Source organism: Onychostoma macrolepis, chromosome 03 (assembly GCF_012432095.1).
Source record: "Onychostoma macrolepis isolate SWU-2019 chromosome 03, ASM1243209v1, whole genome shotgun sequence".
Lineage (NCBI taxonomy): Eukaryota > Metazoa > Chordata > Actinopteri > Cypriniformes > Cyprinidae > Onychostoma > Onychostoma macrolepis.
In genome coordinates, this window is record NC_081157.1 from 2,946,798 (window position 1) to 2,965,484 (window position 18,687).

Genomic DNA, 18,687 nt, shown 5'->3' on the forward strand with positions numbered 1-18,687 from the left:
TATTACTCTTTGTGCGGCCATGGGTTTGGAGGGGCTTGTCCACCGGCATGCTGTCCTTGGGTCTTACAACACCCAACGTCTCCTCACCTTCCTAGAGGAGCTAAAAGACATCCTCCTGGACTGCCAACAACACCATCCTGGGCCCACACATCACATTTATGTGATCATTTGGGACAATGTACGCTTCCACAGAACAAACCAAATCAGAGAGTGGTTCACCACCAACAGTAACCACTTTTTAAACGTCTGTCTGCCACCCTACTCCCCGTTCCTGAACCCTATAGAGGAGTTCTTCTCATCGTGGAGATGGAAGGTTTATGGCAGACAACCATACACTAGAGAGAACCTCCTAAGGGCAATGGAGCTGGCCTGTGTTGACATCCCAGTGGAGGCCTTCCAAGGATGGATTCGCCATTCCAGGGCGTTTTTCCCGCGGTGCCTGGCAAGAGACAATATAGTCTGCGACGTGGATGAGGTGATGTGGCCCGATGCAGCTCAGCAACATGATGCCGCACAGTGATTGTGGTGTGAATAAAGTGAATAAAATAAAAACTTCACACCCTGATCATGTTTTCAAGAGTACTGTTGAGTGCAATAGATTCTGTTTTTGCATTGAGTTGTGTTACAGTAGCGTACATGCAGAATTTACTATAGATTTATACTCTTCATATGAAACTCACAAATCTAAATGCCTGATCCTCTGCAGCGATCTAAGAAGATCCATTACTGTAAAGTTTCTAAAAATATGCATTGGCAGTTATGAAACAAAGAACCTTCTCACAAATTGAGCATTGTGTTTTCAATTGTTTTGCTGTAGTGTGTAATAATGTGTATAGTGTTTACATTTTTGAAAGCTTCGAGCTGCTCTTTTGGTGTGAAAGTTTGAGTTTTGAAGTGAGAAGGTGTGGTTGTGTTTATGTAGCTTTAGAAAAGGGTGTTGTGTTTAGACATTGGGGAACATGGAGGAAACGTTTGTGAAATGTGTTTTAGCATTTGAGAAAAACTGTAATAGCGGTAATACAGATGTTAAGTTTTAACGGTTCACAAGTCTCATAAATCTATATCATTTTCATTTATTCATTTATTACTTTTCTTATTTTTACAAAGGTTTCATTTCCTAGTAAATATAAGGTCAAAACATGATATTACAAAAGAAATCATGTTGACAAACGTGGTTGTTGCAGTGTTTTTAAAATTGGATTATTTAAAAAAAATAATCCAAACAGATCCACACACACACACGTGCACGATGACGTCATTCAGGAAGGTCAACAGTTCAGGTCGGCATATGCAAGGTAGTTTTCAAACTTTTTCCCCAAAATCAATTATTTCTATAATACTTGCTGATTTTAAAGCACAAACTTACTTTAAAGTTTAAATAAAAGATTACCAAATGTAATTCCATACCCGTTATGTTCTAACAAAATCATTAATCGGTTCTCTTTGTTTTATATGATTTACTTTTATTACTGCACAATGGTTCCCGCTACTTTTATAAGTCTGATAAATATGTGGTCAATACACGAGGAAGTGAGAATCAGGCTACAAAATAAGTTTGACACAATGTTTTTAAGAAAGGCAATTTAATTATTTTATTTATTTTATTTTATTTCTTCCTTTTTTTTTTTTTTTTGAAAATACAACTAAATCAGATAACAGATTATTCTCAGATTTGAAACCTGCATTTCAAATCATTTTTGTTCATTATCCGAGTGGAACTGCTCTTATTTCCCAATACAGGGGTCTAGATGAAGCTTCTTAACCGAACAAAGAAATCGTATTTCACATTCATTCAACATATTTCATTCAATATTTTTGCTCGTGTATCGTGGTTTCATGCCTCTGTCTAATGCTTTAGATGCATCAGAATGTGGATTTTTCACCATCCAACATGAAATTAAAGAGGTGTATCAGCCGAGCTTGTTTCAACTTTCCATTTAGGTTATTATTTTTACTCACATAGATATAGATCAGATATAGAATAAACCTTATCATCCATGCTTTTCCCCCTACAGACCCAACAAGGTCTATGGGGGCACAGTTGTAAATTCCTAGAGGTCTAGTTACTCAGAAAGTGTATACAGCATATAAGAAAAGGGTCATAATGCAGACAGAATACAGAAAAACCTTTCTTGATCTATTGTGACTGTCATTTTACTAAGTCAGATGATCAGGATTATGGATGACGTTGTTCACATTTTGTTTGCTGAACTGTATATGTCATTACAGTATATGACTGTAGGTGAGGCCTTCTCTCTCTAAGAGCAGTCAGTGTTTATAGAAATAAATGAAATTAAGAAAATTTTGACTTGAGAGCATTTGACTAAGTCCGTATTACTTTTTAGGACAATTATCCATATCCGTAGGATCATAAGTCTTGTTGATTTACACATACAACTGAAGCATATCTAGCCATCGCATCGAATGCCACACATTCAGTAAAGTTGATGTTGTACGTCTTCTTGAAAAGGTTACAGACACAAAATATCGAGGAATTTTGTGAGAACAAAAACCCTATGTATCTCAAGAGACACAGTTTCTAAGAAAATCGCCGTATGAATACAGACAATTACGCTCGTGGGCATTTGTGTATATTTTTTCCTTACGTCACTAGATTTAGACCTCTTGTTCAAGATAGCTGATGACGATATTCACATTTTATTTGTCATACCAACGACTCATTTCTTTCAAAGTTTTCCGTTTGCTATTAAATATTAGGCCTATGCGTACTACCCTTATAAGCATAAGCATCTGCCTCTTGCTAAAATTTTTCTGTTTTGTACACTTTTGGCAGACTTGGTAGAGGGACTATGTCGACTCGTTGTAATGTGACCGCAATTAAGAACCATAACGTTAAACTACATGCCCATGAAAAGGTCACAGACGTAGTCTTTTATACAGGAAATATGTTTGCACACCAGAATTATGTATCGGTATAACAAATACCTAATACTGAAATACTCTCTTTTAAATATATTTAATGGTTTTAGTTTTAGTGTTGATTTGACGGCCCACCCCAATAGCTGATACCGCGCTATACTTTTTTAATTGTTTTTGTACAGTTTTTAGTTGAAGACCATCCTCAGAGTTTGGTCAATCATGCGGCGAGTGAAAACGAGAACAAATACAGTATAAGATAATTAAAGGAAAGTCAAGAGAGCATTTAAACGGACATTGTGGTGTACATATTACTGGTCTGTCTACAAAGAGGCCACGCGACACAAGGCCTCGATCTTACTGTTTTCTCTGTTACATGTACATCTATTTCATTTAGAGCTCATACAGTTACGCATTACAATTTGAAGATGGTGTGAAAACAATATTTTCTTTGTACGCGTCTCTAAACGTGACTTTAATAAGTAAATCACAAATGTCATGTAGTTGATTCATTGAAAGGTGCATGCTATTGACCGTTTTAGACGGTCTGCACCAACACACAGACGCATGATTTAGGTATTCATCTGACCAAAAGTTTTGATCTTGGGGAAACATGCACAACACCAACTGAGAGTTGACATGATTGTCTGCTCTTCTTTAAGAAAACCTGCGGTCAGCAGTTTTTAACACGTCTTAATTCTCTTAATTTTTCACAATCGCAAATGTTTGTAGAATAATTTTAAGAGAAAGGTTCAGAATGAGGGTTGAGTGATCATTTTTCCACATATTTATTTTATTTATTTATATTTTTGTACAACATTATAATTAAACTTCAAGGAACATATTAAAAAATAAATAAATCCATGTCATGACCCCTTTAAAGGTAATATGTAAATATTTTGAACAAAAGATTAAGAGGATGAACAGGAAAGACATTTTGCTTTGTCCTGTTTTGCTTATATTTAGTTTGGAGGCATCAACCTAAATCAACCTTTTTATGAGCCATGTTTGTTATCACTTTTAATATATGTAGATCATCTGCAGGTGTAGTTCATCAAGTTAACATGAACATGTTTCACTGATGCATGATATGCAGAAGAATAAATTTAGTCTTCAACAGTTTATCTGTTGATTTATTATGTGACTTCCAACAATAATTTGTGATACAAATATAATTTGTGATATTTTGCTTTTAAATAAATGTAACTTGGTTTGATAATTTATTTTCTGTTGAGCTGTTTTTTATTAATTTTATTTATAGTAATATTTAATTAATAGTAATAGTAAATTTGAGATTACTCCATTCACACCAGAAGATGAATAAAAAAACCTTACAACCACCTAATATAAAATACAAAAACTATACAGTAATGTGATACCGGGAGTAAATTACAGTAATATTTCACTTACTTGAGGTTCAATGTACCACTTGTCTAGTCTTGTGCAGTTCTTTAGTCCTTCATACGTGTAGGCTGAGTACACGGGAATCTTGTTGTTAGTGTCATAGAATGTGGCATAATAAACAACATTATTTAGAGTTTGACAGATCTGCTTTTATTGTTCTCCAGAAAATCTTGTTGGTGATTTTCTATTTGCAAAAAATTTATAACATTCTCTCTCAAAATCCTGCACAACTTTGGCTGAACCACCGGAGAGAAGCGACAGCATCAGCACATGAAGAAGTAGCATCATGATGAAGAGGATGAGATGATGAATGATCAACTCTGCGAGAACAAGAACCACGTGTGATTGTTTTTATAACTTACATCTTATATTGTGTAATAGGCTACATAAATAACCTCCAAACACTTACCTCACATGTACAGTATAGCAGTACAATCAAAGATCAAGCTTTAAAATTATACAGCAGCTATTTGCACTATGAGTAAATAGCAATAGAGGATATTTACACTTAGTGAAAAAAGCAGTATTTTTTTAGCAATATGCTATTTACATTAAGTGAAAATAGCATATTCTATTTAGCTACACTATGTTAAAATAGCAGGATTTTCAGCTATTTATAGGCTACAATTTATTGCAAATAGTAGCAATTATCTGCACCTCAGTATTGTAGTACATTATAAAACAAAGTTCAATAATAACTTATTGAGTGTAAATTGTAATGTAAAATTGTATTTTAATTCAAATTATTAAATAGATGCCACCTTATTGGGACAATAAAACCCTCCCTACACCTACCCTAACCCTACCCGATACTTTACTTTCAACTTTTTGATTATTTCCTTTTTATTGAAAATAACTGCCTTTCCGATGTGAAATGAGATTTGAAAAGGGAGGAAAAAGTAGGAGGAGGCGAACCTGGGTTGATCGTGTCAAAAACGACTACGTCACGCGTTTTACCATCTGCCTCACTGCAGCCTGTAGCATGATGACGTAGCTGGAGTCTGGACTATATCCACTCTGTAGTAGGTCTCGAATAAACTCATATTTTTATTTACATTTCATAATTTTGCAGACACTTTTATCCAAAGCGACTTAGTCTAATGACTTGGTCTAAGTGAAGTCTAACACAGTACATGTAGCAAGTATGGAAGCAAATAAGAGACATAACTATTTGAAATTTAACAGCCACTGAATACTTAGTTTTGAAATATTTTATTTTGAAAAACATTTATCTGAATTTATTTGCTCTGAATTCACCCCTTTGAAATTATTTTACTTTGGAAACCATGTATCTGAATGTATTTGTTTCGAATTTACCTCTCAAAACCTGAATTTCGATGAATATTTTTCAATGCTCACAAATTCAGATAAAAAAAAAAAAAAATCAACTTACAGAATTTCAGATAAAATAGATTCAGGTTGATCAAATTTGATTGCTCAAATTCAGATCTCAAATTTCAAGTTAATATTTTTCAAAGAAAACATCAGTCTAATTCGACTGCTCAAATTCAGATCGAAAAATTCAAGTTAAATATTCACATGGTAACATCCGGCTACCCAGGATAGGAAAAACAGTTGAGCCGAGCACGGCGATCATGTGCGCAAGGTATACAGTAGGTGGCGGTAATACTCCTAAGCAGTGAACGGCTATGAAACGGAAAGAAGAAGAAGAAGAAGAGCACGACGACCTGTCTGTCATGATCGAAGAAGTAAAGATGACTTCCAGGGAAAACGAAGGTGCCCCGGTAAGTTTGCTGTTTATGTATAATCGGACTCAGGGCTCGACAGAACAGAAGTATGTTGTTGCTAATTATGTTTGGAACACATATGCTATATAGCTATGGTTTGTGTGACTCGTCTCCCTATGTAAGTTAAGTCAGCTAAACAACACGTTATAGCTAGCAAGATAACTGTTTATATCACACAAATACCCCGCTGTAACATTACGTTATACTTTATGTGATGACTCTTTTAACCATATCCATCTACATTGATGGCTCCCAGTCTGTCTGTGAGTTTCTACCATTGAAATCTTTTTTTTTTTTTTTTGCCGTTTAAAAAAATATATATATGCGGCGCCAAATCAAATGTTTTATTGTCAAGATTCATCTCGGAGCTGTTGGCTTGGTTCCAGGCTTAAACCTTTTTATGAACGTTAATGTAGCTTTCAACCAAAAAGTGGGCGGCCACCGTTGAGCTCTATTGAGCCCTGAAACTCCATTTAAATTATTGGGAGAATGTTAGGGTTTGAAATGTAATTACTGTATGTTCATTAATGCAGCTGATTTTTCTGACTTCCATTTTTTTGTTTCTAAGGAACGGCTGCTTGACCACATTTTGGAACGACTCCGCTCTCGTTTAGAGCATATTCTTGGACAATTGCCTCTGGATTTGGACTACTTAGAGTTCATTAGCACACAAGAATTTGTATTTTTAAATGCCATATCCAGTCATGTAGCTGTTTCACAGCCTATTTTAGATGCCTTGACAGAGCTATATAGCCTTGTAAATGTAGAAAAAGAAAAAAGTAAGCAACACTATAAAACTGTGCAATTTGAGCAAGGACCAGTTGGACGACCGAGAATGGTCCTGTCTTTGGAGTACATTTCCAGCCTTTTGGACCTTAATCTGTCCATCCCATGCATAGCTGCACTTTTGGGGGTGTCGAGACGAACAGTCCATCGACGCATGGCTGAGTCTGATCTCTCAGTTAGGGCACTGTATAGCACTCTGACAGATGAAGAATTGGACCAGTGTGTGATAGACATTAAATCCAGGCAGCCTCATTCTGGATATCGAATGGTGAAAGGACTTCTTCAAGCTCAAGGACTGCGGGTGCAGTATGAACGGGTCAGAGCTTCCATGCACCGTGTTGACACCATCGGAGTCATATCCCGAATTACCAACTTAGGTTGCATTGTTCGAAGAACCTACTCCGTTCCTAGCCCTCAGTCCTTGATGCACATTGATACAAATCATAAACTAATCCGGTAAGTTTTTAAAGTCCTTTTATTGACAAAGGACAGATTAATTAAAAACAGTAAGATAATATTGTAATGAAATAATTATACTTTTGTGTAGGCCTATTCATCATACCATCTTTATTTAATAGTGCTGCTTTCATGCTACTGCACACATATTCTCCATCAAACATGATAACTGTGTTGTTCACATTCACTTTTGACATACTAAATTACTTTTTGATTGCTTCTAAAAATTACAGTAATAATCTAGGGTTTTAGAAATTTCTGTATTTCATTTTGCAATTGTTAAAAACATTTTTTAAATTGTTCACAAGTATAAGTTCACAATTCAGATGCTTTTTCAAAAGCTTACCTGTGAAAAAGCAAACAACTAACATTTTCTCTAAGTTATATTTATCTTTTTTGTATGTGTGTTTTCCTACAGCTACAACATTGTCATCTTTGGTGGCATAGATGGCTTTTCACGGAAGGTAAGCACAGTATTCAGTGATAAACACAGTACACATTTGTCATTCTTATATACATTTGTGTTTCATCCAAGTAGTAAAACTGCATTGTACTGCAGATTATGTATCTTGGTGCAGCTTCCAACAACCTTGCCGCAACATCCCTGGCATTCTTCCAAGAATCTGTGGAGAAGTTTGGTTTCCCTCTTAGGTAAGTATTTTACTTAGGAATGTTTAAGTTTTACAGTCATGCTTGAATGGTTTTAAACCTCTTTGAAATACACAAAAGTGTACTTTTGGTTGGTATTTGCCTAAAACACTGTTTCTATATTTGTATGAATTGGATAAAGATCATGCTGTATTTCAGGAGCCATTTATACAGGTTCTCTTATGAGAGTACTCGTGTTGCGTAAGTTAGCTTATGCTACGGGAAAACCTCCTTTTCTTGAGAATACTGAAGCCAAAAATTATCCATAATTTTGCATTTCTTGTCAACGCATTGCAGCAGCAAGCAGACCTAGGCGAGCAAGGTTGCGCGCCCATTGGCTGCTCTGCGGCAACTGCAGCAGCCTATCGACGAGCCGCCAATGAAGGCGCTAGCGCCTTAGCACATCATGTCCCGCCGAAATAGGCGTGGCTTATGGCTATAAATACCGGGCTCGGATAAGCTAGCTTAAGCAACACTCGTTCCCTCTTCTAGAGAGAACCGAGACGATTTCAGTTATTTTTGCATGACTGTATAGATCTGTTTTTGTTAAAGCAAAGTCTATATAGATATAATGGGGTACCCTTTATAACTAAGTTAAAAGCATGCATCATGTTCCATGTTAATGTTTGGTTGAGATATATATAAAAAAATAACTCTTATAAATGTTACTCTGTTTTAAGGGTACGGGCTGATCAGGGCGTGGAAAATGTAGATATTGCACGCCTCATGTTTACAGTCCGTGGCACTGGAAGGGGCAGCTTCATATCCGGCAAGAGTGTTCACAATCAACGGTCAGTCCAAAACTTCAGATAATGCTAGCTGAAAGATACCACCTCACTGCTGCCATGAAAGAACAATATTATTTGTTACAAATACAGTATATCAGCTTGCAGCAGTACTACTATTTGAGAAATGTGTGAGCTGAAAGTCCTATCTCCAGTGGAAGCTGCTGTCAGTTAAAGGGTACTGAATTGCAACCTCCTTAGCATGCAAATTCAACAGCCTTTTCCTTGCTGCAAAAAAAATAAGTTAGTTTTTTTGCTGGGCAATGGGTCTGGAATTACATCTGTATGTCACTTCTGTTTTGATAGTATGCAGTGACATTATATTCCATTAAACATTGTTTCTTCCTCTAAACAAATAAAGTAGATAAAGAAAAACACAACTATGCATTGAACAATCTGATGAATTTTCCCTGTATATTAAGTTTAAAGGTTCCTATTGAACTTCACTATTTTCCAGAATCGAGAGGCTTTGGAGAGACCTGTGGGTAGCTGTCACAAACATCTACTATGATGTTCTCCACTACCTTGAAGAAGAGGGCTTCCTCAACATCACCAATGCTACACACCTCCTCTGTTGCCATTATGTGTTCCTGCCACGGCTGCAAGATTCCCTGGACACTTTCCGCAGTGGCTGGGACAATCATCCAATAAGAACAGAAGGCCATATGACCCCTAATCAGCTGTGGGAGCTGGGCCGAATCCATCACCCAATTCAAGGCCCAGAAAATATGGAGGTATGTACCAAATGTACAACTTGAATGCTTTCGATAGTGTAAATCCCTACATTTGTGCTTGCAAACATTAGTTATGAAGATATTGCACGTATGTCAATACTCCTTACCAAAGGTTGGCCTTAAAGGAATACTTTACTGATCAGCATTAAGCTTTGTGTCCGTAGTATCCCGGTAGTATTTTCGAACGAAAGTGCATCGGTCCCTCATATCCCACTGCTCTGTTTTGTGTGTGGGAAAAATGCCTCCCTCCGATGATGTGAAAAAAAGAAAACATTTTCTCGTCGGGATGTGAGGGAACGACGCACGTTCGTCTGAAAATATTACAGAGATACTACGGATACAAAGCCTAACGCTAAACGGTGAAGTATTCCTTTAAGTTCATAAATATTTAGCAAAGCTGTTTACAAAAGTGTAGGTTACAGTAAGTGCCATAAAGCATTAGGATAAATAATACTGCAAACAAGTAAGGTTTTTCTATTTTGCTTTGATAGGGTATGGATTTTCCTCACATTGAGTGGGAAAACAGTGGACTTACTGCTGATGGCTACTCCAGTGTCATCGTCCCAGACACAGAAAGCCCACTGACTGATGAACAAATGGCAGCTTTAAGAGAGGTTGTTGACCCAAGAGCTGCATCCCAGTCCTTTGGCTGTGATATCTATGTTGCTGCTGTTCAATTTTGTGAGCATGTTCTATCTGAAACCTGAAAGACACACACATGCCCCCCTTGTTTCTGTTGTTTGGAACTCTTTTTTCCATAGTGTGTCAGATCAGGGCAAGCTAACTACCAACATTTACAAGACATAAATGCATTTTAGGCATTTCTTGTAATTGTTTTGAGTTTTATGAACGGGCCTTTATACTGTACAGATGTGAACAACTTAATTGAACTGGCAATAAAAACCCTTTGTAAGACTAGCAGCAGCTGCTAATGTGTCTATTTGAGCAAACGCCCCACAAATTAATCAGTACATGAGTTGTAGTGACCTACCGTATATGACTCTTATTCAATTGACAAGTCATCACTTTGACAGACATCCATTGCAAAATGTGCTATTACCACTGAAGATCACACTGACCCTGCATCACAATATACACATTTTCCTTGAATAACCGGAGGATTAAACATGCACTATTTTCATATTTAGGATGTTATGAAGTTAATCAGACTGAAAACTGTTGCTAAATTGCAGTCAAATGACCCTTAAAAGCACAGATGGGTGTTAAGATGATCAGTGTCATGTCTTCATAGAAGTTATTTGGTACCAAAGATTGGAAAAGCATGTTTGCAAAAGCAACAAAGGTTATAGTGGATTTGTTCTAGGCATTGAACATTCACTCTGGAGCCAGATGCATTTCTGCATAAGATGTTAAGCACAGTGAAATAAAACAGGCATCATATGAGTTAATCTATGAGTTTCCATCATTCTAATCTGAAACAATAAATGTCAATCACTGATGATTTTTTTGGTAATGAAAACACTGACGGATCTGTCATGACCACAATGATACATTTATTATAAGAACCTCGCAGACAAATACTGATGAAGCAATCTGAGAAAAGCAGCGGCAACAAAATATACTTCATCCAAATATTTATGTGCTTAAATGCATTTGTACGTAACTAAAATAACACTTAACTTTCCTTAAAACTTTTTTTTAAAAGGACATTAACTTTGAAGTTGCTACATTGCTAGCAGGTTGCATGCCAATTAATATAATTGTCCATCAAAAAACAATGAACTTTGTATTCGTAATTTAGCATATTAATATGCAATCATTTAAACATTTAACATTATTCAGTAACGGTAACGTTATTCACCACTACTTTGTCCCTACACAAGACCAAATCCTGTTTGGCAAGTGCCAATACAAGCCAGGATGTCATTTTTAAAGGATGCATAGTCCTTGTAATGTCCTGGGATTCGCAGGGTCTCAAAACAGGTGGAGGCTGTTGGGACGCTGCCTTTAACCACCTCAATGGATAGGTTATTCCTTGGCATAATCTCCCACCCTGTCCAGAATTTCAACAGGTCAGTCAATTCATCAGGTGATGCTGTGGATTAAACAAAATGGATCAAATGATAGGTTGCTACAAATAATGGAAAATAATTTAGAAAATTAATATAATGTTTAGTATTCAATAAATGTATCATAGTAGCTCTGTTATGTAACAAATAAAGCAGTTTCTTGAACAGAAATACCATAACACCATATACCCTGGTGAAATGTCAAAAAGGTATGAAAAAATACTATTAATAAAGCTGTGTGTGAAGAGTGTGCGGTTATCTACTCTTCCTGTCCTATATACAGGTGTGCAAAGATAGTCTTAATAATAACCTTAATGAATTGAACAATTTCTATAACTAACTGTTTAAAAAGTAACCTGCCACTTTCGAACTCTGTACACATACCATTTTCAATGAAGTGGCGAAGATAACCTGATATGCGGCATTTTGTGTCAAGTGAATAATCGTCGTCGTCGTCGTCATCTTCATGAGGCCAGGTGATGTGCTGCAGGATTATCTACATTGACAATAAAACAACATGACTTTAATAATCTTACCACTTTATCATGGATTCTATCTATATAATATATACACACAAATAATATTGAATTGTAAAAAGTTACCGCAGGGTTACAATCCACTGCTCTCTCCTGCGGAAAAAGCTGGGCCACTGTGTCAGGTCGTTTGGTCAGCAATGTCCACATTGGTGTCTCTTTAAGACCACGCCTGAATTGTTTGATTTGTCGTGTGACACGTCCAATTACCTGTTAATGACATTACCGGACAGAAGGTGAAACAAGTCATTTTTTATTATTATCCCAAAGCAAGTTCTGAGGATGACTTTTGCCAATATGTGACAGTTTCTTTAAATTTCACACACAGCATGGATCAACATCTTCTCAAAAAGCCATCTTCGGTTATTTCCAGTAAGGCCAGGGAGATCCCAAGCGTAGGCCAACTCCTGGACACTTGTTTTGTCCTTGTCTGAGAGTTCAGATTCCACTTCAAGCTTTAAGACAGAGAGGGAAGCGAAAGGCGAGGCAAGTTTATCTATATAGCACTATTTAAATTGCTTTACATACAAATAAAAAAGCAGTTTAAAATGTAAAAATATTCATTAAGGAGAATATAAAAAAAGCTAAAATAGCACAGTCTTCACCCCCTCAGCCATTTTTCCATAAAATATTAGAACCCACTAAAAAAAAAAAATTGGCCAAGGGGGTGGAGACTTTCTTGCTTGATTGTATATAACAGGGAAGAAATAATGAGGTTAGATAAAAAACATACAAGCCTGATTGTTTCACGGATGTCTAGGTCTGGACAGTCCTCTGGTGTTACTGTTGCAGTTTCCGGGCTTCCTCCAAACAGGACATGCACAACAGCAGGGCTAAGCCCTGACAGGCATGGTCCTCCATGAACAAAGGAGTGCCCCACCATTCTGCCTGCCATGACGAACATGTCACTTTCCACGAGAAAGTGAGAGGCTGAGGGCACTAAATGGCCTGGCTGTCCATCAAAGAGATGTGTAACAGCAGTGTTTGCTGTTTAAGAAATTTACAAATTTAGACAAAAATTCAAAATACTACATACTCTGCATAGTAGGAATTATAGTACATATTCTATAAACTTTATAAGTACCAGGTTACAGCAAAAAAAAAAAAAAAAGATATAAAAACATAACAGAATTACAATGTTTAAAAGAAAAAATGTTTAAACAAGACTTTAATAACAATATTTGCTAATGACAAGACAGCTTACACATAGCTACAGTCAACATACCAAAGTTGAAGCAAAACCCAGACTTTAGCTTGTTCATGCAAGTTGAGAGGAAAAAGCGACTCACACCCTGTCCAATGGCTGCATCACCTGTAACACAATGGAGGATTTGATATAGTAAAAGGGAAAAGCAATACTTAAGGTAGGCTTTAACTACTTTAACATGAAATTGAAGCTACCTTCAAGTCTGCAATTCAAGGGTCGTGCCCACTCCACATTTGGCTTCTTATAGAAGCAGATGAGCGCAGCGTCTTGTTCAGCAGGGCTCTTTCTAATATCCATGCTGAGAAGTAAGGGATTCTTACTTTGATGATGGCTAAGAATAGAATCCCGAAACAGAGACATGGCCTTGGTAGGGTCTTGTACCATGAGCCACTCTAGTAAGAGATAAAAATGAAAATGTTACCAATAAAATGACTTTGGATATGTAACTTATGGAAAGAGTATCTCTGCAATTACATATTCTAAAAAAATCAGACATTAAACTTACTTGTAATAAATAGAAACTGCTATTTACTAAAATCAGTACAATACCGTAATGTTTCACATGGTCAGATAAGGTGTAGGTTATGTCATGTGACATGCCACTTTTGACTGCATTGCATCACCACAGTTTACCCTCCCTAACATTATTATCCTGCTGCTAACCCTGAATAGGACCTACCATCTGTAACTTTTTCACTACTGGACGGTCCAGGCATTGCTGCTTGCTCTTCAACAGTACTCCTATCCAACACCTCATACATTCCTTCACTGCCCACATTCACAACACAATGTTAAACACTATAATTATATTTGTGAAACTGCTACATGGTTTATATCTGATGGTGAGTGAAACAAGTACATACAAATTAAAACTGAATTACAGTATATAATGTACCTTTCACCACACGAAGCAGCATGTACTTCAATAAATTCAGCGGTAAACATTTCCATGCAGATAGGACAGGGCTCCTGAACTGGTGCTGAGAAAATGGAGTTAGCAAAGATAATCAAAAATGTGACTTCAGCAAGAACCACTAAATTTAGTCATGGCTTTGTATGTTTCAACAAAACCATTTGCCCTTATCAAAAATTGTGATTTTAGGCCATCCATATTGAATGTCAAATTGTCAAATGTCAAATCTATTGAAAATGCTAAATTTATTTTTTACATTGTCTCTCACCTTGCTCACTGTTCTCCTCCACATTGTCCAGGTTGTCTTCATCATTGTCAACATCAATGATGTTGCAAGACTTCAAGTGTTCCATCAGGAGCTGCAGTGGAATGGCTGCTCCACACTTTTGGCACATTGCCTTGGGCATGTCACTGAATACTTCATTACTTAGTTGCAAAGGAGTAGTGTTAAGTTCGTCTTGAATTGGAGCCATGTAAAGAGGAGATTTACCCCCCTGGCTTGCAGCCTTTACGATCTTGCCTGTGTATCCAGTATGATCAGGTGCCACCAGGGAGAGCTTTTGGGAACCCCATCCTCCTATAGAAAACATGAACATGGAAAAAATCAAAAAATGCTTTACATATGACATAAACTGTTTACGCACACACAAAAAGTTGTGCATACCTGCTGCTTTGTAAATCATCCAGCCTCCAGTTACAGCCTCCAATTGAGGAAAGACACCTTTGAGTGTCTCACATAACTGTAAGCAAAGCAGATACACAGAACATTAATAATATGCATGTATCCTTAGAATGGATGCTGAACTGTTGAAATGAAGGATGATTGTACTAGAACATCAGTCTTGATTAGATGCATTTTAGCTTATTTGAAATCAGAATTAAAACCTGTGCCAAAGGATTATAATTTTCAAATACATTAATGCAGACTATGTTAAAGGTATAATTTACCCAAAAGTTTAAATTCAGTCATTATGGATGTTGTTATCTGACCATTATAAACTCGATGACTACTACTTCATACAATTTATAGTAGTTTGTAGCCTAGAAATTTAGACGTACCCTAGCGGCCGCAAAATTTATTTTGCAGCCAGTCAACTCTCCGTTGACTTTCGGAGCTGTAAAAACCTAAATTGGGTCAGGCCAATCGCATCGTGTATAGAGTAGGCGGGGCGGGCTTAACATAATGACGACAGAGTTGTGATGGTTCCCTGCTACTTGAAAACAAAAAATGGCTGCTGCTGCTGGCGAACAGTCTTTCGAATCGGCTTTGGCCGTGACTCTGGAGGATTTGGAGTTAAGTTTTTCTTTGAGAAAAGAGCAAAGAACAGCACTTAAGTCATTCTTAAAAAAGGAAGATGTGTTCGTAGTTTTGCCGGCCAGATTCAAAAGTTGAATCTATCAACTAACGTAAGCACTGCTGGTGGGAAAACGCTCTGGTTGGTTGAAGCGCTGTCCTATTGCGTGCAGAGGGAATTTGAAAGACAGCCGTTTATCCCGCCCCTCAGATTGACCCGTGTCTATGAGAGTTGCCAGACCTAACATCTTGATGTAGGTCTGGCTTGCCAGGCTAAGCAGTTTGTGTAACTATTAAGAAGCTTTCTTCCAAACAATTGCAGTATTAGAACCCTGTATTGCACTGCTGGTTTGCTTCTAAAGCAAAGCAGAGTCGGGCCTGGTAAGTCCCTGGATGGGAGACCAGTGCTGCTGGAACTGGTGTTGGAGGGCCAGTAGGGGGCACTCTTCCCTCTGGTCTAAATATAATTCCCAATGCCCCAGGGCAGCATACCATCATTCGGATGGAACGTTAAATGGGTGTTCTGACTCTCTGTGGTCACTAAAGATCCCATGGCACTATTCGTAAGAGTAGGGGTGTTAACCCCGGTGTCCTGGACAAATTTCCAATCTGGCCCTCATACCATCATGGCAACCTAATGATCCCCATCTCTCAATTGGCTCATTCATCCCCCAACCCCCCAACTCCCCCTCCCCAGGCTGTTGCTACAAATGAGAAAAGGTTGTCAGTCAACTTGCCTGGTAAAATAAAGGTTAATAATAATAATAATAAAATGGTTGCCAGTCCTGGTTGCCACATCTCAAAAAGGAATCGGGTAGGACTAATTAACAGAATTCTTCATGGTCATAGTACAACTAGCACAAATATACATCAATGGAATCTGCTTACCTCATCATGTGTTGTGCTCTCATCTAAATAAACAGTCCTGCGGCCCAGTCCTGCCTGCAAGTGGACTAGTTGGTCTTGTTCTTTTGGGGTTTTTTCATATTGTTTTGGCAAAAGGTGGAAAGCAACTTCTACTGGTTTAGGCCTTTTAGCAGGAACAAGACTCACTGGCGGAAAAGGCCTCTTCCCTTTTCCCTTAGTGAACATACCTGGAAACGATCTGTAGGAGATAGTACAGTCTGTTAAAACTTGATTACTATCAAACTATGAGTTTTTATAAGATTAAATTAATCCAGAGAATATAATGCTGAACCTTGTCAATTCCATCTGAATAGAAGGTCTTGGTGGCTGATTGCCAGACCTCTCATTTTGGCCTATTTGCCTCGGTTCCCTGCCGTATAGTAACCAAAAATAATCATTAATCACAGACTAGAAAAATATCCTTGTGAACAGATTTTAAAATGTATTTTAAACACTTAACCTTATATCCTGACTGCTGCAAGGAACATCACTACTGGCTGCACCTCCTCCCCTTTCAGATTCGGTCAATAAGGACATTAAGTGCCTGGCTGATCGTAACAGCTCAGCATGACTAGTACCCTGTCAACACAAATATCATACAGAAAATACAAAATAACATCACGAGAAAAAGTTTTAAACCCACTGACCGTACGACTGATGTTAAAGCTAAAGTGTAATCTGCATAAACCGCTGTTTATATCACACAAATACCCCGCTATAACGTTACGTTATACTTTATGTGAGGCTTAAACCTTTTTATGAACGTTAATGTAGCTTTCAGCCAAAAAGTGGGCGGCCACCGTTGAGCTCTAAAGTTATCTTGCTAGCTATAACGTGTTGTTTAGCTGACTTAACTTACATAGGGAGACGAGTCACACAAACCATAGCTATATAGCATATGTGTTCCAAACATAATTAGCAACAACATACTTCTGTTCTGTCGAGCCCTGAGTCCGATTATACATAAACAGCAAACTTACCGGGGCACCTTCGTTTTCCCTGGAAGTCATCTTTACTTCTTCGATCATGACAGACAGGTCGTCGTGCTCTTCTTCTTCTTCTTCTTTCCGTTTCATAGCCGTTCACTGCTTAGGAGTATTACCGCCACCTACTGTATACCTTGCGCACATGATCGTCGTGCTCGGCGCTCAACTGTTTTTCCTATCCTGGGTAGCCCGGATGTTACCATGTGAATATTTAACTTGAATTTTTCGATCTGAATTTGAGCAGTCGAATTAGACTGATGTTTTCTTTGAAAAATATTAACTTGAAATTTGAGATCTGAATTTGAGCAATCAAATTTGATCAACCTGAATCTATTTTATCTGAAATTCTGTAAGTTGATTTTTTTTATTTTTTTTATCTGAATTTGTGAGCATTGAAAAATATTCATCGAAATTCAGGTTTTGAGAGGTAAATTCGAAACAAATACATTCAGATACATGGTTTCCAAAGTAAAATAATTTCAAAGGGGTGAATTCAGAGCAAATAAATTCAGATAAATGTTTTTCAAAATAAAATATTTCAAAACTAAGTATCCAGTGGCTGTTAAATTTCAAATAGTTATGTCTCTTATTTGCTTCCATAGCAAGGGTTTTTGACCTACATTAGCCTACATATATGATGACCTACATTACAATGTAAAAACTTTAATGTCTAAATTCATCCACAATGTTTTCGTCTATATTGGCAACATCAAAGCTTAATTTATTTTATTTTATTTTTTAATAGCTTGCATTTCATATGTTATCACCAGGATGCACATCAGTGCTGTATCCAATACTATAAGGATACAACAAGCACTGTAACACGATTGATATGCAGATGTTGCACTGTAAATAGGCCTAGCTAATTATTAAGATATAGCCTACATCACTCTGACAGAGTTAGCCTAAATATCTTTTTGATTGTATCCTTTGTGTTTATTTAAATTTAATTGGGGATATTAAATTAAATTCAAAATTCATGGACATTGAAAACAAATGCAGTTTTTGTAATGTACAAGAGGACGATTTGGACCGTTTGTCTTACACATAGACTGTAAAAAAGATTCTTCCATTATAGAAAATGAAATGATCTAAACAAAACTCATCTCAGCACTGCACAGAAGCTGCATGAAGTGACATTTAGATGTGGCATTTATTCATTTAGACCATATTTATAATTGCATAAATAATGTTATGAGATTAAGGTTTTAAATACTAAATTCTGAATATAGAAATATGTTGGAAAATAATGTAATATGCCTCTTTTAGACGGGAAACTTAAAAACGGCCAGCAGGTGGCAGAAGTTCGTGATTGAATCACTGAGTCATTCAAATGATTCTTTCAAAACGGCTGAATCCTTCAGGAGTGAATCAAATTAC

The 18,687-nt window shown here is 37.1% G+C and overlaps 1 protein-coding gene across 1 annotated transcript; it reads right to left on the bottom strand.

Annotated features, from left to right (window-relative positions):
- Positions 1-10,971: 10,971 nt before the first annotated feature.
- Positions 10,972-18,192, bottom strand: LOC131536772 (uncharacterized). Its single transcript, XM_058769888.1, has 15 exons — positions 17,302-18,192; positions 16,782-16,900; positions 16,614-16,691; positions 16,304-16,520; positions 14,786-14,861; positions 14,390-14,698; positions 14,104-14,188; positions 13,888-13,976; positions 13,403-13,600; positions 13,227-13,313; positions 12,735-12,988; positions 12,328-12,456; positions 12,071-12,211; positions 11,853-11,964; positions 10,972-11,494 (listed from the first exon to the last, which is right to left on the bottom strand). Exons 1-15 carry the CDS (start codon positions 17,395-17,397, stop codon positions 11,274-11,276), a joined length of 2,211 nt encoding a protein of 736 aa, XP_058625871.1. The 5' UTR covers positions 17,398-18,192; the 3' UTR covers positions 10,972-11,273.
- Positions 18,193-18,687: the final 495 nt, after the last annotated feature.

Bases quoted from the DNA above. Each gene is read 5' to 3' on its own strand.
- LOC131536772 (XM_058769888.1), bottom strand. From the start codon at position 17,397: ATGAAACGGAAAGAAGAAGAAGAAGAAGAGCACGACGACCTGTCTGTC. The intron at 16,692-16,781 runs GTTAAGTGTTTA...ACTATACGGCAG, and splicing joins TGCAGCAGTCAGGATATAAG to GGAACCGAGGCAAATAGGCC. The intron at 16,521-16,613 runs GTTCAGCATTAT...TATCTCCTACAG, and splicing joins ATTCAGATGGAATTGACAAG to ATCGTTTCCAGGTATGTTCA.